At 48.5% G+C, this 22,880-nt stretch overlaps 1 protein-coding gene across 6 annotated transcripts in view; it reads right to left on the bottom strand.

Annotated features, from left to right (window-relative positions):
- Positions 1-22,880, bottom strand: part of CACNA1B (calcium voltage-gated channel subunit alpha1 B) — a 377,678-nt gene that overhangs the window by 310,324 nt on the left and 44,474 nt on the right. For all 6 annotated transcript variants that reach the window (XM_063935876.1, XM_063935872.1, XM_063935871.1 and 3 more), the window contains one exon: positions 21,445-21,584. In XM_063935876.1, coding sequence (XP_063791946.1) covers positions 21,445-21,584 — 140 coding nt within the window. The remainder of the gene's footprint in view (positions 1-21,444; positions 21,585-22,880) is intronic.

Raw genomic sequence — 22,880 nt, 5'->3', positions numbered from 1 at the left:
AGCTGTGGAAGATACAGCTACAGATAACCGGTCACTTCTACGTGAGATTACGAGTAAAAACATTTCAGGGTTCCGTTCATTAAACGTAATTTGGAAAAACTGATATTTACATCTTAATAATGTACCTGATGTCTACGTCATCTTGTGGGCTAAACCAATGTTCAGAAGAGGTGCAGTACTAGTGCACAGTATAATTTCCAATATCCATGAGAACCATCTGCTAGTACAGTAGCAGGATGTATTCTCATGAATATTGTCAATGTTGCTAGATACTAGTGATGTCACTGGCTCCTAGTGATGTCCCTGGTTCCTAGTGATGTCCCTGGTTCCTAGTGATGTCCGTGGTTCCTAGTGATGTCCCTGGTTCCTAGCGATATCACTGACTCCCAGTGATGTCCCTGGTTCCTAGTGATGTCACTGACTCCAAGTGATGTCCCTGGTTCCTAGTGATGTCCCTGGTTCCTAGTGATGTCCCTGGCTCTAAGTGATGTCCCTGGTTCCTAGTTATGTCACTGACTCCTAGTGATGTCCCTGGTTCTCAGTTATGTCCCTGGCTCCAAGTGATGTCCCTGGTTCCTAGTTATGTCACTGACTCCTAGTGATGTCCTTGGTTCCTAATGATGTCCCTGGTTCCCAGTGATGTCCCTGGTTCCTAGTGATGTCTCTGGTTCCTAGTGATGTCCCTGGTTCCTAGTGATGTCCCTGGTTCCTAGTGATGTCCATGGTTCCTAGTGATGTCCCTGGTTCCCAGTGATGTCCTTGGTTCCTAGTTATGTCACTGACTCCTAGTGATGTCCTTGGTTCCTAGTGTTGTCCCTGGTTCCTAGTGATGTCACTGACTCCTAGTGATGTCCTTGGTTCCTAGTGATGTCCCTGGTTCCCAATGATGTCCCTGGTTCCCAGTGATGTCCCTCGTTCCTAGTTATGTCCCTGGCTCCAAGTGATGTCCCTGGCTCCAAGTGATTTCCCTGGTTCCTAGTTATGTCACTGACTCCTAGTGATGTCCTTGGTTCCTAATGATGTCCCTGGTTCCCAGTGATGTCCCTGGTTCCTAGTGATGTCTCTGGTTCCTAGTGATGTCCCTGGTTCCTGGTGATGTCCATGGTTCCTAGTGATGTCCTTGGTTCCTAGTGATGTCCTTGGTTCCTAACGATGTTCCTGGTTTCCAGTGATGTCCCTGGTTCCTAGTGATGTCCCTGGTTCCTAGTGATGTCCCTGGTTCCTAGTGATGTCCATGGTTCCTAGTGATGTCCCTGGTTCCCAGTAATGTCCCTGGTTCCTAGTGATGTCACTGACTCCTAGTGATTTCCCTGGTTCCTAGTGATGTCACTGGTTCCTAGTGATGTCACTGACTCCTAGTGATGTCCTTCGTTCCTAGTGATGTCCCTGGTTCCTAGTGATGTCCCTGGTTCCCAATGATGTCCCTGGTACCCAGTGATGTCCCTGGTTCCTAGTTATGTCACTGACTCCTAGTGATGTCCCTGGTTCCTAGTTATGTCCCTGGCTCCAAGTGATGTCCCTGGTTCCTAGTTATGTTACTGACTCCTAGTGATGTCCTTGGTTCCTAATGATGTCCCTGGTTCCCAGTGATGTCCCTGGTTCCCAGTGATGTCCCTGGTTCCTAGTGATGTCTCTGGTTCCTAGTGATGTCCCTGGTTCCTAGTGATGTCCATGGTTCCTAGTGATGTCCCTGGTTCCCAGTGATGTCCCTGGTTCCTAGTGATGTCCCTGGTTCCTAGTGATGTCACTGACTCCTAGTGATGTCCTTGGTTCCTAGTGATATCCCTGGTTCCTAATGATGTCCCTTGTTCCCAATGATGTCCCTGGTTCCTAGTTATGTCACTGACTCCTAGTAATGTCCTTGGTTCCTAATGATGTCCCTGGTTCCCAGTGATGTCCATGGTTTCCAGTGATGTTCCTGGTTTCCATTGATGTTCCTGGTTCCCAGTGATGTCCCTGGTTCCCAGTGATGTCTCTGGTTCCTAGTGATGTCCCTGGTTCCTAGTGATGTCCATTGTTCCTTGTGATGTCCCTGGTTCCTAGTGATGTCCCTGGTTCCTAGTGATGTAACTGACTCATAGCGATGTCCCTGGTTCCCAGTGATGTCTCTGGTTCCTAGTGATGTCCATTGTTCCTTGTGATGTCCATTGTTCCTTGTGATGTCCCTGGTTCCTAGTGATGTCACTGACTCCTAGTGATGTCCCTGGTTCCCAGTGATGTATCTGGTTCCTAGTGATGTCCCTGGTTCCTAGTGATGTCCATTGTTCCTTGTGATGTCCCTGGTTCCTAGTGATGTCACTGACTCCTAGTGATGTCCCTGGTTCCCAGTGATGTCTCTGGTTCCTAGTGATGTCCCTGGTTCCTAGTGATGTCCATTGTTCCTTGTGATGTCCCTGGTTCCTAGTGATGTCACTGACTCCTAGTGATGTCCCTGGTTCCCAGTTATGTCTCTGGTTCCTAGTGATGTCCCTGGTTCCTAGTGATGTCCATTGTTCCTTGTGATGTCCCTGGTTCCTAGTGATGTCACTGACTCCTAGTGATGTCCCTGGTTCCCAGTGATGTCCCTGGTTCCCAGTGATGTCCCTGGTTCCTAGTGATGTCCATTGTTCCTTGTGATGTCCCTGGTTCCTAGTGATGTCCCTGGTTCCTAGTGATGTCCCTGGATCCTAGTGATGTCCCTGGTTCCTAGTGATATCCCTGGTTCCTAGTGATGTCCATTGTTCCCTGTGATGTCCCTGGTTCCTAGTGATGTCCCTGGTTCCTAGTTATGTCCATGGTTCCTAGTGATGTCCCTGGTTCCCAGTGATGTCCCTGGTTCCCAGTGATGTCACTGACTCCTAGTGATGTCCTTGGTTCCTAGTGATGTCCCTGGTTCCCAATGATGTCCCTGGTACCCAGTGATGTCCCTGGTTCCTAGTTATGTCACTGACTCCTAGTGATGTCCCTGGTTCCTAGTTATGTCCCTGGCTCCAAGTGATGTCCCTGGTTCCTAGTTATGTTACTGACTCCTAGTGATGTCCTTGGTTCCTAATGATGTCCCTGGTTCCCAGTGATGTCCCTGGTTCCCAGTGATGTCCCTGGTTCCTAGTGATGTCTCTGGTTCATAGTGATGTCCCTGGTTCCTAGTGATGTCCTTGGTTCCTAGTGATGTCCCTGGTTCCCAGTGATGTCCTTGGTTCCTAGTGATGTCCCTGGTTCCTAGTGATGTCACTGACTCCTAGTGATGTCCTTGGTTCCTAGTGATATCCCTGGTTCCTAATGATGTCCCTTGTTCCCAATGATGTCCCTGGTTCCTAGTTATGTCACTGACTCCTAGTAATGTCCTTGGTTCCTAATGATGTCCCTGGTTCCCAGTGATGTCCATGGTTTCCAGTGATGTTCCTGGTTTCCATTGATGTTCCTGGTTCCCAGTGATGTCCCTGGTTCCCAGTGATGTCTCTGGTTCCTAGTGATGTCCCTGGTTCCTAGTGATGTCCATTGTTCCTTGTGATGTCCCTGGTTCCTAGTGATGTCCCTGGTTCCTAGTGATGTAACTGACTCATAGTGATGTCCCTGGTTCCCAGTGATGTCTCTGGTTTCTAGTGATGTCCATTGTTCCTTGTGATGTCCATTGTTCCTTGTGATGTCCCTGGTTCCTAGTGATGTCACTGACTCCTAGTGATGTCCCTGGTTCCCAGTGATGTCTCTGGTTCCTAGTGATGTCCCTGGTTCCTAGTGATGTCCATTGTTCCTTGTGATGTCCCTGGTTCCTAGTGATGTCACTGACTCCTAGTGATGTCCCTGGTTCCCAGTGATGTCCCTGGTTCCTAGTGATGTCCATTGTTCCTTGTGATGTCCCTGGTTCCTTGTGATGTCCCTGGTTCCTAGTGATGTCCCTGGATCCTAGTGATGTCCCTGGTTCCTAGTGATATCCCTGGTTCCTAGTGATGTCCATTGTTCCCTGTGATGTCCCTGGTTCCTAGTGATGTCCCTGGTTCCTAGTTATGTCCATGGTTCCTAGTGATGTCCCTGGTTCCCAGTGATGTCCCTGGTTCCCAGTGATGTCACTGACTCCTAGTGATGTCCTTGGTTCCTAGTGATGTCCCTGGTTCCTAGTGATGTCACTGACTCCTAGTGATGTCCCTGGTTCCCAGTGATGTCTCTGGTTCCTAGTGATGTCCCTGGTTCCTAGTGATGTCCATTGTTCCTTGTGATGTCCCTGGTTCCTAGAGATGTCACTGACTCCTAGTGATGTCCCTGGTTCCCAGTGATGTCTCTGGTTCCTAGTGATGTTCCTGGTTCCTATTGATGTCCATTGTTCCTTGTGATGTCCCTGGTTCCTAGTGATGTCACTGACTCCTAGTGATGTCCCTGGTTCCCAGTGATGTCTCTGGTTCCTAGTGATGTCCCTGGTTCCTAGTGATGTCCATTGTTCCTTGTGATGTCCCTGGTTCCTAGTGATGTCACTGACTCCTAGTGATGTCCCTGGTTCCCAGTGATGTCCCTGGTTCCTAGTGATGTCCCTGGTTCCTAGTGATGTCCATTGTTCCTTGTGATGTCCCTGGTTCCTAGTAATGTCCCTGGTTCCTAGTGATGTCCCTGGTTCCTAGTGATATCCCTGGTTCCCAGTGATGTCCCTGGTTCCCAGTGATGTATTAAGGTACTTTTTAAGTGTTAACATAGCAAGAGATGTGAAATGAATTGAGCCTGGGCCTGCAAGCTGTGCATCCACACCCCCAAGATTGTGTGGCCTTCTGGAATCCAATATTCACAAAGTGCTATGACCCCACAACCGTGGCAATGTCCTCACCAAGTATCAGGCCCACCATTTCTAATCAGGTCTTTTCAGTAAGGCGATTAAGCGGTGGAATTACTGACCACTGTGGCGCTGGTGGCAAATGAACAGAGTAAGAAAATGAACTGCAATCTGTACAAGGAGAACCACATTCCACCACCAGCCGTATAGACATCACACCGCTGTAGATTACAGACTTTCCGTACGGCCATATTAACAGAAGCGTCAGTTAGTAGAGGACAGCGTAGCACTGATTGATTCAGGGAAATTACACCAAATCTGATATTAAACCAGAAGTGTCGCCCTTGTTTTTCCTTCCTCTGGGTCAACACAATCAGAATTTATGCAGGGTTGCGCTTTGACCTGTTACTCCAGAAATGCAGCTTCCGGAACACCGCAGGTTCCTGCATGGAGAACTGTGCACATAGGAGACTTTCATGCCTTTGCAGCAAGTTGAGGGGTTGGTTTGCCATGCAAGTGGCACTTACATCCCGCAGTGGTGTCAGGACTCACTAATGGGCCACCTAAGTGCTGGCGCACCAAAGGTTGGTTGGCGAAGCAGAAAAGGAATATGACCAGAATATTGGGAAGGGGTCTGTGTTTAAATTAAAGAGGCACAAAAGCTAAAAGTGAAAGAAGACTACGCTGATATTCCTATTTGTACAAGGCTGTACAGTGTTGTCCCAGCTTCCACGCGAGGCCGGAACTTGATGCGGGTAAGCACTGTAAGACTGGCAGTAACTTAGTTGCAGAAGTGGGTCAGGAACTTGCTGAATGAGCACTTCTGGAATGCGTGACCCACAAAACGTTGCATTGGCACATATGAAGATTTCCTGTGATGTGCACATTGGGCCTGATTCTGGTTTGGAAATAAAGCAAGAAAAAGCAAGTAATTATGCACCTGGGCAATACCATCATGCACTGCAGGTGGGGCAGATGTAACACGTGCAGAGAGAGTTAGATTTGGGTGGGGTGTGTTCAAAGTTCAAACTGATCCCAATTGCAGGAAAGAGACAGACCCTGTTGTGAGACAGACACTGCCACTGCTACTGTATGATACGAGAATCCCTGGATATGGGGCCACAGTGGGGCCCTTGGCCCTCTAGGCATTGTCACGATTGCTGCAGCACTGCCACTGACTGTTCTCTGTAAATTGAGGGAATTAGGAATATTCTGTAATGCATGCGATACGCCTGATTAATGTACTGAAGTATGAATACAGGGGGTAATCCACAGTAGATCGCAGCAGCAAATTTGTTAGCAGTTGGGCAAAACCATGGGTGGTCATTCCGAGTTGTTCGCTCGGTAATTTTCTTCGCATTGCAGCGATTTTCCGCTATTTGTGCATGCGCAATGTTCGCACTGTGACTGCGCCAAGTAAATTTGCTAAGAAGTTTGGTATTTTACTCACGGCATTACGAGGTTTTTTCTTCGTTCTGGTGATCGTAATGTGATTGACAGGAAGTGGGTGTTTCTGGGCGGAAACTGGCCGTTTTATGGGAGTGTGTGAAAAAACGCTGCCGTTTCTGGGAAAAACGCGGGAGTGGCTGGAGAAACGGAGGAGTGTCTGGGCGAACGCTGGGTGTGTTTGTGACGTCAAACCAGGAACGAAACTGACTGAACTGTTCGCAGTGTAGGAGTAGGTCTGGAGCTACTCAGAAACTGCACAGAAATTTCTATTCGCAATTTTGAGAATCTTTCGTTCGCAATTTTGCTAAGCTAAGAATCACTCCCAGTAGGCGGCGGCTTAGCGTGTGCAAAGCTGCTAAAAGCAGCTTGCGAGCGAACAACTCGGAATGAGGGCCCATGTGCACTGCAGGGGGGGCAGATGTAACATGTGCAGAGAGTTAGATATGGGTGGGTTATATTGTTTCTGTGCAGGGTAAATACTGGCTGCTTTATTTTGACACTGCAATTTAGATTTCAGTTTGAACACACCCCACCCAAATCTAACTCTCTCTGCACATGTTACATCTGCCACACCTGCAGTGCACATGGTTTTGCCCAACTGCTAACAAATTTGCTGCTGCGATCAACTCTGAATTAGGCCCATAATGTTAAAAGCTGAATGCTGCATTACATATTAGCTGTTCAGTGCAACCCTGCTCATTACATTTGGGGTGTTACTCATTCAAGAACATCGTCTCCACAACGCTCAGCGTCGAGGCAGCAGAATGGATAAAGTAAGATTGGACGCTATGAATTCTCTGTCCTGTCCACCAGTCAGACGCTCTCGCTGCTGCTGCTGTATCATTAGCTGGAGAAGAGGAGATTAAGCAGCTGCATTAGGTAATAATGATAAACTGAAGAAAAGGAAGCAATATATACGGTGAATACGCCGAAGCTACCCCAAAGCTATGTCCATTAAGAAGACGAATAAAATGACATTAGCCGTATTTCACCTTAATTGTCAGTAGATGGCCGGCTGGTCGGAGGGAATGAGGCTTTATAATGTTACTCAGCCAGTTACACTGGGAAAAATATTCTCTCCTGTCCTGATCTTGCCAATGTTCCAAACTCAGCCGACCCCAACTCGTGGTTATACCGTATTATGTAATCAGTATCAGACGCACATCGTAACTGCACGGCAGAAGATCCTACCACTGTGGGATCGCAGCGGCAGCCATTGTGAAAGCGCAGAAACGCAGTCTCTTCATTTACCAGGAAGAGGCGGAAGCCTCTTTTTTAGTAGTGGAAACAATGGGGGTCATTCGGAGTTGTTCGCTCGTTATTTTTTTCTCGCAACGGAGCGATTAGTCGCTAATGCGCATGCGCAATGTCCGCAGTGCGACTGCGCCAAATAAATTTGCTATGCAGTTAGGTATTTTACTCACGGCATTACGAGGTTTTTTCTTCGTTCTGGTGATCGGAGTGTGATTGACAGGAAGTGGGTGTTTCTGGGCGGAAACTGGCCGTTTTATGGGTGTGTGCGAAAAAACGCTACCGTTTCTGGGAAAAACGCGGGAGTGGCTGGAGAAACGGAGGAGTGTCTGGGCGAACGCTGGGTGTGTTTGTGACGTCAAACCAGGAACGACAAGCACTGAACTGATCGCACTGGCAGAGTAAGTCTGGAGCTACTCAGAAACTGCTAAGAAGTGTCTATTCGCTATTCTGCTAATCTTTCGTTCGCAATTTTGATAAGCTAAGATTCACTCCCAGTAGGCGGCGGCTTAGCGTGTGCAAAGCTGCTAAAAGCAGCTTGCGAGCGAACAACTCGGAATGACCCCCAATATTCATAAAACTTCTGAATATGAATTCACTGAGGAGCGGCAGTAACGCCGATGGATTCCTTTCTAATCACTTAACCAATCTGTTAGTTTGTTTTTGTTACTTTAATAATGGATTAATTGTACGTCTTTCTTGTAGAATATGACTTATAGGGATCCGGTCAGGATCCCGCCGATCGGAATCCCGGCTGTCGAAGGACCGGCGTCAGAATCCCCACACTGATCAGTAGGCTAATTTGCCTAGTATGTACTGTATATTGGCTCTTCCGGAAGTGCAGACGTCAGGCAGATAGCTGGTAAGACAATGGGTAGTTAGGGAAGCAATCGCCCTGGGTGCAAGAAGGGATGGGGGAGCAGGTGACATAATGGCGCCTCCAGACTTCCTCCCGTATTCATTTAATTTAGGGCCTAAGACCCATCATAGCTATGTGCAGAAAAGGGACAAGGTGAGTTGAATCCAGTATTCTCTGCATGAGAGCTTACAACTCCGCCATCAGAAGGACATTTGGCCTTATGGCGGTTAAACCCTGGGGCATTTGGGTGGCGGTGCATGAGTCAGACAGTGGACACTTCTAGATTATGTTAGCCAATATTAGGCAATAGGTGTGCGCAGGGTCCGGGCAAGGAATGTGTGGACGCTCCCCCATGACATAGACTACCATGCCACCCTCACCATGGCATACTGAGACCCTTCCCCAGGACATAAACCCCACCTTGTGTCCTGACCGATGCCCAACCCCGGGGTTCATAGATTACTGCCCTGTTCCTCAACACTCCACAGACATAGACTACCAAACCACCCTTCCCACCAGCAAAGACTACTCACCCGGACGGCACTGTCTCCTCCCCGCTTCTCAGCCAACTCCGGCAGAAGAGGGAGCCTCTTTTTGAATCCAAAATGGCCGATGTGAAATTGCTCTATCCAGACAGAGGCTGCCTCTACCCCTGGAGCCGGGTACAGTGTGAGGAAAAAACGCTTAGGGATCTATTTACTAAGCCACGGATGGAGATAAAGTACCAGCCAGTCAGTTTCTGTCATTTTTCAACCCCAGCCTATGACATGGTAGTTAGATGCTGATTGGCTGGTACTTCCTCTCCGTCCAGTTTATCTCCAACCAAAGCTTAGTAAATAGACCACTTAAGGTAGAGTTTGAGGTTGCCTAAGGGGCAAGCACGCGCAGATGGCAGGGGGTGAGGGAGTCTATATTAAGGACTGTTCACAAGACCCAGCCTCCTCTTCAAGATATTGTTTGGCCCTGTTTTGTGGTAAATGGCGCATTTCTCTGCTCAGTGCTATTCACAGAGCAGATTTGCGTTGAGAAGTGTGTTCAGATTCGCCGTTGCAGGACGGCGTAATCCGAACTTCAGCACCCCACACTGGCTCCGCGCCCTTGACATCCTAGCAGCCCTTTAAGACTGTCCTGACCTCAGCCACCGGCGCATGCGCAGAACGGACCTGTCTGCCAGCTCCACGCTTCAGAGAGGACCGCAGCTGAAGACAGGGTCGCCGGAACCCTGGATATCGGATCGCAGCACCGGAAAGGTAATTATTCATGAATTGTTACTTAACTAAGCTATAAATATATTGCATCAAACTTATGCGATATATAGTGAAAAGTAACAATTCTGTTTTCACTTTCTTTATGAATAGACCCCTTAGATCGTAACGGGGGGTCGCCACCACAGGGCGGCATCGCGGGTGCCTGGACACCAAGACAGGGACTGCAAACCCTCTACTAGGTTTATCACTCTCAATTCCCAGCTTCACAAATATCATTCCTCGGGTTCCGGAACGTTTTATGCTGATCCACAGGTTGGTAAAAATAACCCGGCACAGCCGCCAATCAAAGCGCGCTAAAAATATCTTCTTGGCCCAAAGCAGAGGACAAGGGAATAGAGGCTGGTGCTGGAATCGTGCTGCCGTAATTATTCTGTTTCTTCACGTTTTTTCTTTCTTTCCTTAACCCCCAAAACCCATTCACCATGGCGGGGGCTTGGAATCTACAGCGAGCTATCTCGGGACAATGGGGAGGGGAGGGGGACGGAGCGAGAGACGAACAAACCAACGCAGAAAATAAAAATACACTTGGATCTTAATAAAGAGAAGTTAATACAGCTGTCATGTTAGTTCTTTGTAGAGAATGAATGGGCGGAATGGGGGGGGGGGGAAGGAGGGGAGTACGGAGGGTATCAGGCTCATCATTGCTGCTTGTTGTGTTCGGTATATGACTATAATTTCTGTATTCAGTATATATACATACACAGCTGCCAGAAATCCCAATACGGAGACTCATTAGAGGACCCCCCCTTCTTCCCTGAGCGCACAGCTCGGCTCCCAGTTATAATATGCTCAAAATAGCGTCTTTCTCTCTGCGCAAAGGCGCCACACGCACAGGGGGCAGCGTGGCACCAGCTACTGTGTCACCGGGTCATCAGATAGAGGAATGATTACACTGACTCTGCAGCGCTGCCTAATGTGGTGGTGCTGTATAAATAATAATTATAATTAAATGTTATATACCCCTGGCCGCCCGAAATATAAAGGGTGCAGTAAAGGTATATGACAGTTACACTCTATCAGATCGTGTATCTAGCCAACAATTGTTCCCCCGTATATGACTTTCCCTTTACAGTGGACCAATTATGTCGTTTTGACACATCTGACACCAATATTATAATTTGAACGAAGTACCAGCCAATCAGCTGATGCCATGTCAAAGGCTGTGTTTGAAAAATGACAGTTAGGAGCTGGTTGGTTGGTAATTTATCTCCGTCCACTTTATCTCTCCGCAAGGCTTAGTACATAGATAGACCCCTATATCACACAGTTATTGGCTCACACACAATATAGGGTATACAACCTGCGCCGTTACCTCTTTGGGGCAGACTCACTAAATGCTGGTTTTTACAAAGCCAACGACATTTAGTCGTTGAGCCCCCTAGTCCGCTACTACCTTAGCCAATACCCCCGGCATTAAATAGCTTTGTGGGGAGGCTGGGACGAACGAAGAGCACGTGACAATAATGTCATGTGAGTTGAGAGAGCCAATCAGGAGCCTGTCTTGGAAGCTGGAACACTTCCTGCAGGTAGGAACGGCCATTGACCATCGATGGTTAGCAATTATTAATGGTATGCCACAGGTTTTGCCGATGTTTTTTTGTCATCGATGGTGGAGGTCCTATAGTTCTCCACCGTCGATGGCGAAGATGTGCCAATGTTTATTTTTTGTCTGGTCCATGAAGCTTAGCCCCGACCCCATTGAGCGGCTTAGCTGGTCCCCAACATTTCACCTCATTTACATACAATGCTATGGACAAAGGAGGCCCAGGGGACATAACAACCTAAATAGCAGAACAATTAAGTATTTAACATAATACGTCACGTTAATGACCAGCCTGGGACAGCCACATGTCATTTAACACATGGCGGTGAAGAAGAATACAAGCAGATGGGGTATAACCTAAACCAATTCCTGAATATTTCCATAAACTCAACAAGGGGGTTCGGTATGGATTACCGGCGGACGGGTTGCCAGCGGTCAATATCGCGACAGCGGCATACTTATGTCACCCCACCCACCAATGAGGCCACGCAAATACCCTGCCATTAGGCCATGCCCCCAGACTATATAGTACTATGTAAGCAGTATCACGCTTTCCTTACAGATAGCTCTGAGAGGTGATGATGGGATTAAGGGGAAGAGAGAGCAAGTAATGGAACTGTGTCAAGTAGTGATCTCAGCAATCAGACTTACCAGTAGCACTGCAGAAACTAAAGAAAGTCATACATGCATTTGTGTCATCACGCCTAGACTACTGTAATGCCCTCTACCTTGGTCTCCCAGCAAAAGAATTACAACACTTACAGCTGGTGCAAAACACAGCTGCCAGGCTCTTACCCAACCAGCCCCATTCTAGCCACACGGCACCCATCCTCTACTCCCTTCACTGGCTGCCTGTAAGATGGCGAATCATCTTCAAGATTGGCTTACTGAGATTCCCAGCCCTACATGACCAGGGCCCAAGGTACCTGAAGCAGCTACTGACCCCATACTGCCCCACTCCAACACTGCGATCTGTAGATGAAGGACTTTCAGCAGTACCTAGAATCTACCGTAATTCATCTGGGGGTGGAGCTTTTAGTCATGCGGCTCCGACTCTATGGAACTCACTTCCCCGCACAGTGCGAGAGGCCCCAACTATAGAATCCTTCAAAAGTAGACTCAAGACTTTCCTGTTACTCGCGCGTTTCACTAATGTCCCTGTAGTATCTCCATGCTTCTGTATTTTATGAAAATCTGTTCTGTACTTCATTATTTTCTGTACTATATTATGCTATGTATCTGTTAAGCGCCTTGAGTCCTATTGGAGAAAGAGCGCTATAGAAATAAAATTATTATTATTATTATTATCTTTTAATATTTACATGTGAGAAATACAGCGGGAGAAATAAAATGGGTTTATGGTCCTCGAGCGCAGTAGAGAATATAAACTGAAGACACGTTTTAGGGAACACCTCAGCAAATTTCCCTGCAATAGTGTCACCAGCCCGGGCTGGCAAAGCCTAGTGCTGGTGGTGGCAATTCAGGGCGGACAATGCGCTCTTTGTCACCTTATTTTGCCTGGGCTTGCAGCATCTGCCTGGCATTGGCGGAGTTAGAGGAACTGTACACCCAGCGTTGGTGGAGTTGGGGGAACTGTATGTCTGGTGTTGGTGGAGTTGGGGGAACTGAACGCCTGGTTTTGGTGGAGTTGGGGAACTGTACGCCTGGTGTTGGTGGAGTTGGGGGAACTGTACGCCTGGTGTTGGTGGAGATGGGGGAACTGTACGTCTGGTGTTGGTGGAGTTGGGGGAACTGTACGCCTGGTGTTGGTGGAGTTGGGGGAACTGAACGCCTGGTGTTGGTGGAGTTGGGGGAACTGTACGCCTGGTGTTGGTGGAGTTGGGGGAACTGAACGCCTGGTTTTGGTGGAGTTGGGGAACTCTACGCCTGGTGTTGGTGGAGTTGGGGGAACTGTACGCCTGGTGTTGGTGGAGTTGGGGGAACTGTACGCCTGGTGTTGGTGGAGTTGGGGGAACTGTACGCTTGGTGTTGGTGGAGTTGGGGGAACTGTACGCCTGGTGTTGGTGGAGTTGGGGGAACTGTACGCCTGGTGTTGGTGGAGTTGGGGGAACTGAACGCCTGGTTTTGGTGGAGTTGGGGAACTGTACGCCTGGTGTTGGTGGAGTTGGGGGAACTGTACGCCTGGTGTTGGTGGAGTTGGGGGAACTGTACACCTGGTTTTGGTGGAGTTGGGGAAACTGTACACCTGGTGTTGGTGGAGTTGGGGAAACTGTACGCCTGGTGTTGGTGGAGTTGGGGGAACTGTACACCCAGCGTTGGAGGAGTTGGGGGAACTGTACGCCTGGTGTTGGTGGAGTTGGGGGAACTATACACCCAGCGTTGGTGGAGTTGGGGGAACTGAACGCCTGGCGTTGGTGGAGATGGGGGAACTGTACGCCTGGTGTTGGTGGAGTTGGGGGAACTGTACGCCTGGTTTTGGTGGAGTTGGGGGAACTGAACGCCTGGTGTTGGTGGAGTTGGGGGAACTGTATGCCTGGCCTTGGAGGAGTTAGGGGATCTGTACACCCGGCGTTGGTGGCGTTAGGGAACTGTACACCTGGCGTTGGTGGAGTTGGGGGAACTGTACGCCTGGCGTTGGTGGAGTTGGGGGAACTGTACGCCTGGCGTTGGTGGAGTTGGGGGAACTGTACGCCTGGTGTTGGTGGAGTTGGGGGAACTGAACGCCTGGTTTTGGTGGAGTTGGGGAAACTGTACGCCTGGTGTTGGTGGAGTTGGGGAAACTGTACGCCTGTTGTTGCTGGAGTTGGGGGAACTGTACACCCAGCGTTGGTGGAGTTGGGGGAACTGTACGCCTGGTGTTGGTGGAGTTGGGGGAACTGTACGCCTGGTGTTGGTGGAGTTGGGGGAACTGTACGCCTGGTTTTGGTGGAGTTGGGGGAACTGTATGCCTGGCCTTGGAGGAGTTAGGGGATCTGTACACCCGGCGTTGGTGGAGTTAGGGGAACTGTACACCTGGCGTTGGTGGAGTTGGGGGAACTGTACGCCTGGCGTTGGTGGAGTTGGGGGAACTGTATGCCTGGCGTTGGTGGAGTTAGGGGAACTGTATGTCTGGCGTTGGTGGAGTTGGGGGAAATGTACGTCTGGTGTTGGTGGAGTTAAGGGAACTGTACGCCTGGAGTTGGTGGAGATGGGGGAACTGTAAACCTGGTGTTGGTGGAGTTGGGGTAACTGTACACCTGGCGTCGGTGTAGTTAGGGGAACTGTATGCCTGGCGTTGGTGGAGATGGGGGAACTGTACACCTGGCATTGGTGGAGTTGGGGGAACTGTACATCTGGCGTTGTTGAATTTGGGGGAACTGTACGTCTGGCATTGGTGGAGATGAGGGAACTGTACGTCTGGCGTTGGTGATGGGGGAACTGTACACCTGGCGTTGGTGGAGTTGGAGGAACTGTACACCTGGCATTGGTGGAGTTGGGGGAACTGTACACCTGACGTTGGTGGAGTTGAGGGAACTGTACACCTGGCGTTGGTGGAGATGGGGGAACTGTACACCTGGCATTGGTGGAGTTGGGGGAACTGTACATCTGGCGTTGTTGAATTTGGGGGAACTGTACGTCTGGCATTGGTGGAGATGAGGGAACTGTACGTCTGGCGTTGGTGGAGATGGGGGAACTGTACACCTGGCGTTGGTGGAGTTGGAGGAACTGTACGTCTGGCGTTGGTGGAGATGGGGGAACTGTACACCTGGCGTTGGTGGAGTTGGAGGAACTGTACACCTGGCATTGGTGGAGTTGGGGGAACTGTACACCTGGCGTTGGTGGAGTTGAGGGAACTGTACACCTGGTGTTGGTGGAGTTGGAGGAACTGTACACCTGGCGTTGGTGGAGTTGGGAGAACTGTACACCTGGCGTTGGTGGAGTTGAGAGAACTGTACACCTGGCATTGGTGGAGTTGGGAGAACTGTACACCTGGCGTTGGTGGAGTTGGGAGAACTGTACACTTGGCATTGGTGGAGTTGGGGGCACTGTACGCCTGGCATTGTCTGAGTTGGGGGAACTGTACGTCTGGCGTTGATGGAATTGGGGGAACTGTACACCTGGCGTTGGTGGAGTTGGGGAACTGTACACCTTGCGTTGGTGGAGTTGGGGGAACTGTACATCTGGCGTTGTCGGAGTTGGGAGAACGGTATGCCTGGTGTTGGTGAGTTGGAGGAACTGTACACCTGCCGTTGGTGGAGGTGGGGGAAATGTACACCTGGCGTTGTCGGAGTTGGGAGAACGGTATGCCTGGTGTTGGTGATGTTGGGGGAATAATATGCAAATGTTAGTATCAGCCCTTCCTCTGGCGTAGTAGCCTGCATCAGAATGTGAAAGCACTTAGACACCTACTTTCTGCGTCTCTGCACACTGTAACACCGCCAGTGGTTCTTCAGTCGCACCATCAGCGCACTGTTGCTTGCTCCAAGGACACTTGCAACATCCCTATAGCAGGTACAGTGTTTCCGTCTTTAGCTTCCTCTCGCTGACATGTTGCGACACTCAAATAACACGCCCAGGAGACAGATTTTTTTTTTGTGCATGATCTACTAGCCGCCTCCCAGTCAACGCCCGGGGACACCCATCACTGTGCCGTCCCATTTCTGATACCGTCTGTCCTGATAGCATCTTGTGCGTACACTTTATATAACGCAGGCACTGCAGGGGGTTTGGCGTGTGCACAGCTGCAAAAAATCGCTCAGCTGCGTGAACATCGGCACGGCGCACAAATTGCGTACTATAAACGCTGGAGCCTGTGTCAGTCAGGGAAGCTGGTTCCGCAACAACTAATGGGCTAAAGGTGATCTACAGATAGGGTGCACTTAACTTTGTCAAACATTTTTTAATGAGTGAAATTGCTTATTCCCTATTGTCTCTCCTTCTCCTGTGTACACACAAAAACCAGTCTCATGACATCTCCCGTGCGTACGGGGTGACGGGGTGTCACGTGTCACAACAAGCTTACACACTAGAAACGCCTGTGGCTGGCCCTCAGAAGCACATGTATGAGTAGACTGACGGGATATAAACAGAACGTTATTATTGTAAATAGAGGAACAGATTGGGAACGCACAGAGGGCAGGCAGGAATAAATGCCGCGCAAATCTCCCTCTCTATTTACCAGCAGAGATAACCATAGGCCGTTACACGTTTATCCATCATCTGCGCGCGGTGGAACCTTCAGAACCACACACTATAAGAACATATAATTTCCGCCCACAGCGCAGTGGGTAATGCGCAGCGTTCATTTATTACCCTGTGTGGCACTAGGTGTGTTAATGAATGTAATGCAAAGAGCAGAACACAGGTTACGCTGCTCAGATTCTTTCTGTCCTGTCAGGGGCGTCCATTAGCGGAAGAGACATGTCAGGGGGCCAGGCAGGTTGGGGGACCCACCCAGCACGCCCGGACATTGCTACAAGTTTTTTTTTTAGCCACTTAACTGATGTCAGACGGGCTTTCACTAACACATCCAATGCGACTGTCTAAGGGACAGATGTACTAAGCATTGAAAAGTGATACATTGCACGGTAATAAAGTAACAGCTAACCAGCTCCTAACTGTCATTTTTCAAACCCACCCTGTAACATGGCAGTTAGGAGCTGATTGCTTTATCACCGTGAAATGTATCACTTTTCAAGGCTTAGTACATCTCCCCCTAAAGTTAAGTCTTTCTCTACCATTCTTTGAAAGGAGAAATCAGTTCTGCCCACGTGTAAAACTGTTGGTCCGCCACGCGGGCTGTGACGTCGCGGGCTGTGACCGCCGACATCACATGCACACGTGTGCCTAAGAATGCTGTGCGACTGGCATACAGGAGGGCACGTGCCAAATACGAATGTACTGAAGTTACCCTCCGAGCACAATTAGTGCAAAGACCAGCTGCAACAGGGCAATTGATGATCAGTTCCTTCTGCGGGGGGGGAGTTAATGCCACTGGGGGGGGGGGCGTTTGCCCTTTTAAGCCACTGAGGGATCTATTGCCACTGAGGGGTAATGCTATAACGGGAACATACAGACACAGGGGTAGGGGGATAATGCTACAGGGGAATCAAGACTAGAGTGTGCGAGGCCCAGGGTGAATGATTTGTCAGGGGCCCCATAAATCATGTGTGGCCCTGTAATTAGGTTAGCGATAGAAAGCATGCTTGCCAGCGCTCCTGGAATGAAAAGAGTGGGCCAGTGTCCCGCATGGCGAGATTGCAGCGTCCCCTGTGACTCATGGCGTGATTATCCCCCCACGTCCGACTCTCCCAGAGGGGATTTAGAAAAGTTGGAGTATGTAATTTGGTCGCTATAGGTGTTGGGGGGACTGAGGGCATGTAGTATAGAAGTGATACTTTATCATATTACAGAGGCAGAAATGTATGAGATTATTTGTGTTTCATGCTGAATACCAAATTGCGCATTTATCCACCCACAAGTGAATCGCTCTGGGCTGTCAGCATAAATTGTGTCCTCTGCTAGGCAGCAGGAGACAGCGAAGCCACACACTCTCTCATATATACATGACACGTACTGCCATGACGCCACAACATGTCCGTACAGGCGCGGTGCGAGCCCTCTATACACCGCAGACACCAGGAATCAGGCACGCTCCCTGTCACAGACAGAAAAGCGCAGAGTTGTCCGTATAGCGCATGCATAGGCGTAAATTCACAAGCTGGCTTTGGAAGTGCCCTCAGAATATTGTTTTTTAGGTAGGACTGGAGACACAAAGGTTATCAATACATATAATATACCTGTAAGGGTTGTGTCTGTATACAGCAATATTTTTGAGAAATAAACTTCTAGGGACTGCTTATAAACTAATGAGATTAAATGTTTTTTCCCCCGGAATATTTGTGTGTGTCTGTACGTTCCCGCATCACTGGATGACTGGATGGCGTTGTCACGATTGTACAGCTTAGTGACCTGGAGAGAGACTGAGGTAGTGTGATCTCGCTGTGACATCAGAGAGACAAGCAATAAAGGATAAACCAGACGCTTGATACTTGGCGCACTGAAAGCTGGTGTTCCGATCATGCTTCCACCCAAGTTATACAACGGAACCCGACTCATAGTGACTGCTCTGAAGAGGAACCGAATTGAGGCAGAAACTATACCGGGATGTGACGCAGGTGAGACTGTGATTATACCACGTATATACCCCTTATACCCAACAATTTTACTTTTCAATTCAAGCGCCTGCAGTTTCCGGTCAGCGTCTGCTTCGCTATGACGATCAACAAGTCGCAGGGGCAGACGCTCAGGGCTGCAGGCGTAGATCTCAGGACCAAAATCAGGGCTGAGCTGTGGCCTTGGCACCCAGGGGGCATATCCGTGTCATAGTGGGAGTGGCTACTTTGGTCGGGCGTGGTCACTAACACAATCAGTGGGTTTTTTTTTAAAGAAAAAATACAGATAACAGGGGTATAGATCCAAATATACGCACCCCCCTCCCACCCACACTAGAACAAATTGGGGTGAATGTCGTGACTTTGCGACAGCACCCTCAAAACGGGTCAGTCCTGCTGAAATCAGGACAGCTGGGAGGTACATGGCATGGAAATGGCCTGACTGGGCTGCGGTTTGGGCTACTCAGGGGCGGAGCCTTGTTCCAGCCTGGAATACTGTGAGATATGGCGGTGACACGCGTGTAGCAAGGATCATATAAATTTGTGGGGGGTTTTCAGGATTTGCCCGAATTGTGTTCAGAAGGAGCTTCATCAGAGTGCAGAGACACCATGTGCAGTAATTGGTGATAACCGTCACCGGAGTCCCCACATTATATACCGTGGTTAGATGAAGCCAATATACACGTGTCAGAGCATAGTCTATGAGTATACAGAGAAACAGGACATTGGCCCTCATTCCGAGTTGTTCGCTCGCTAGCTGCTTTTAGCAGCTTTGCACACGCTAAGCCGCCGCCCTCTGGGAGTGTATCTTATCTTAACAGAATTGCGAACGAAAGATTAGCAGAATTGCGAATAGAAATTTCTTAGCAGTTTCTGAGTAGCTCGAGACTTACTCCTACACTGCGATCAGTTCAGTCAGTTTCGTTCCTGGGCCCTCATTCCGAGTTGTTCGCTCGTAAGCTGCTTTTAGCAGATTTACTCACGCTAAGCCGCCGCCTACTGGGAGTGAATCTTAGCTTCTTAAAATTGCGAACGACGTATTCGCAATATTGCGATTACACCTCTCTTAGCAGTTTCTGAGTAGCTCCAGACTTACTCGGCATCTGCGATCAGTTCAGTGCTTGTCGTTCCTGGTTTGACGTCACAAACACACCCAGCGTTCGCCCAGACACTCCTCCGTTTCTCCTGCCACTCCCGCGTTTTTCCCAGAAACGGTAGCGTTTTTCCGCACACACCCATAAAACGGCCAGTTTCCGCCCAGTAACACCCACTTCCTGTCAATCACACTACGATCACCAGAACGATGAAAAAGCCGTGAGTAAAATTCCTACCTGCATAGCAAATTTACTTGGCGCAGTCGCACTGCGGACATAGCGCATGCGCACTAAGCGGAAAATCGCTGCGATGCGAAAAAAATTACCGAGCGAACAACTCGGAATGACCCCCCTGGTTTGACGTCACAAACACACCCAGCGTTCGTCCAGCCACTCCCACGTTTCTCCAGACACTCCCGCGTTTTTCCCTGACACGCCTGCATTTTTTCGCACACTCCCAGAAAACGGTCAGTTTCAGCCCAGAAACACCCACTTCCTGTCAATCACACTCCGATCAGCAGAACGATGAAAAAACCTTGTTATGCCGTGAGTAAAATACCTAACTTTTGTGCAAATTTACTTGGCGCAGGCGCAGTTTGCGACTAATCGCTCCGTAGCGAAAAAAAATAACGAGCGAACAACTCGGAATGAGGGCCATTGCACGGCAGTATACAGCATCGGAGTACAGCATACAGTGGTATATGACAGCAGAGAACAGCACTGAGTATCCCAAAGCAGCATACAGTCATACAGACATTATTAGGTAGCGTATGGCATCTGAGTACAGTATACAGTGATTATAACCCATAGTGCGGACGCAATGAAGCTTATGAGACCCATATCGATCACCTCTCCTACATCTGCGCTACTTAAGCCCGTGTTTTTACCATCACGTAAAGTAAGACGAACATAGAATATTCTGAATACTGAAAACTTATAGTGATAAAAGGAGGTGACTTATTTCATCCTTTTATGTTTCTCAGGTGATTTATAAGATGATTAGTATAGATACACACACATATATATATATATATATATATATATATATATATATGTATAAAATCATTTGATCATTTTATAATCACATCTCCTGTGCATTGCTGACACTAGTGGGAGGGTTATAGAGATATATATATATATATATATGGGAAGTCCCACACTCTCACCCAGCGCAGGTAACGGCTGGGGTGCCAAATCGAAGTCTGATCCAATCACTGGGTCAAACTCATAGTACAGTACAGTGTTTCTCCACATTAATAGTGGAGAAAGATAGCACTCTCCAGACTTGTTATAGTATATGCAGTAGAGTCATTTATTCACAAAACTTGGTTCCATGTATATCTTCATCTTGAAGCAGGGTATATAACAAAAAGGCTATATAAAATCAACTGCTGCTAAAAATGATGTCACTTGACAGTGGTATGACCTCTGACCCGTCCCTGTAGTGTCAGTGATGAAGGTTGGGGAGAAAGAGTTGGGGTGGGGAAGGGAGGGAAATGGAGGGAGAGAGAGAGAGAGAGAGAGAGAGAGAGAGAGAGATGGTGGGAAGTGGTGGTGATGGAGAGATGAATATAAGTATAACCAGCATAAGTAAAACCAGGCAATACATATAAATATGATTTATAGTATATAGGCAACCAACCTAACACATCATCTGACTGTCTATACGTCTGCAATACACGGACACTGCTCTCCTTTATAAAGTACATGACTGCATCAGGGGACACACCCTACGTCACTCGGTCACTGCATCTACTGAAGGATCACTTGCAGTAGGAAGAACCTGTAATACTCAGCTGATGGGTCTGCCATTTTGGTGTAGGCAACAAGCCGGACTCGCCAACGTCACATGACTTATTGCAAACCATCCAGGAAACTGCAGGCAAGATGCCCCCACGGATCTACAGAACGTAGGTAACAGCCACAGCTCCCTGAGAGATCATGCACCAGTAACAGGCGATGGCGGTGACACCAGTAACAGGCGATGGCGGTAACACCAGTAACAGGCGATGGCGGTAACACCAGTAACAGGCGATGGCGGTAACACCAGTGTCCGGGCTTCTCATGACTTCATACAACAACACACATTGTGCATAAGGTCTCTGGACTATTATACAGATAATCACCTACCCTGTCAGCACAACCACGAAATCCATGACATTCCAGCCGTTCCGGAGGTACGAGCCCTTGTGAAATACAAAGCCCAGGGCTATGATCTTTATGCCAGCCTCAAAGCAGAAGATGCCAATGAAGTATGGTTCCGTATCGTCCTGCGGAGGAGAGAAATGACATTACACAGATGTGATAAGAGACACGAGACACCGGCGTAACTTCACTCCCAGGAAAGTCACTCCTGGACATCCTATATTACTGTAACACTGCGTGTAACTCTGTGTGTTACTCTGTGTGTAACTATGTGTGTTACTCTGTATGTAACTGTGTGTGTAACTCCGCGTGTAACTCTGTGTGTAACTCTGTGTTACTCTGTGTGTTACTCTGTGTGTTACTCTGTGTGTAACTCTGTGTGTTACTCTGTGTGTAACTCTGTGTGTTACTCTGTGTGTTACTCTGTGTGTAACTATGTGTGTTACTCTGTGTGTAACTCTGTGTGTTACTCTGTGTGTAACTATGTGTGTTACTCTGTGTGTTACTCTGTGTGTAACTCTGTGTGTTACTCTGTGTGTAACTCTGTGTGTTACTCTGTGTGTAACTCTGTGTGTTACTCTGTGTGTAACTATGTGTGTTACTCTGTGTGTTACTCTGTGTGTAACTATGTGTGTTACTCTGTGTGTAACTATGTGTGTTACTCTGTATGTAACTCTGTGTGTAACGCTGTGTCTAGCTCTATGTGTTACTCTTTGTGTAACTCTGTGAGTAACTCCGCCTGTAACTCTGTGTGTAACTGTATGTAGCTCTGCATGTAACTCTGTGTGTAACTCCATGTGTAACTCTGTGTGTAACTCCATGTGTAACTCTGTGTGTAACTCTGCATGTAACTCCGTGTGTAACGCTGCATGTAACTCTGTGTGTAACTCCATGTGTAACTCTGCATGTAACTCTGTGTGTAACTCCATGTGTAACTCTGTGTGTAACTCCATGTGTAACTCTGTGTGTAACTCTGCATGTAACTCCGTGTGTAACGCTGCATGTAACTCTGTGTGTAACTCCATGTGTAACTCTGCATGTAACTCTGCATGTAACTCCATGTGTAACTCTGTGTGTAACTCTGCATGTAACTCCATGTGTAACTCTGCATGTAACTCCATGTGTAACTCTGTGTGTAACTCTGCATGTAACTCCATGTGTAACTCTGTGTAACTCCATGTGTAACTCTGCATGTAACTCAGCGAGTAACTCATGTGTAACTCCATGTGTAACTCTGTGTAACTCCATGTGTAACTCTGCATGTAACTCAGCGAGTAACTCATGTGTAACTCCATGTGTAACTCTGCATGTAACTCCATGTGTAACTCTGTGTGTAACTCTGCATGTAACTCCATGTGTAACTGTTCATACTTGCCTACTTTTGAAAACTAAAATCAGGGAGATTACAGTAGCATGTGCCG

This window comes from Pseudophryne corroboree, chromosome 8 (assembly GCF_028390025.1).
Source record: "Pseudophryne corroboree isolate aPseCor3 chromosome 8, aPseCor3.hap2, whole genome shotgun sequence".
Classification (NCBI taxonomy): domain Eukaryota; kingdom Metazoa; phylum Chordata; class Amphibia; order Anura; family Myobatrachidae; genus Pseudophryne; species Pseudophryne corroboree.
This window is presented reverse-complemented; position numbering and strand designations above follow the sequence as displayed.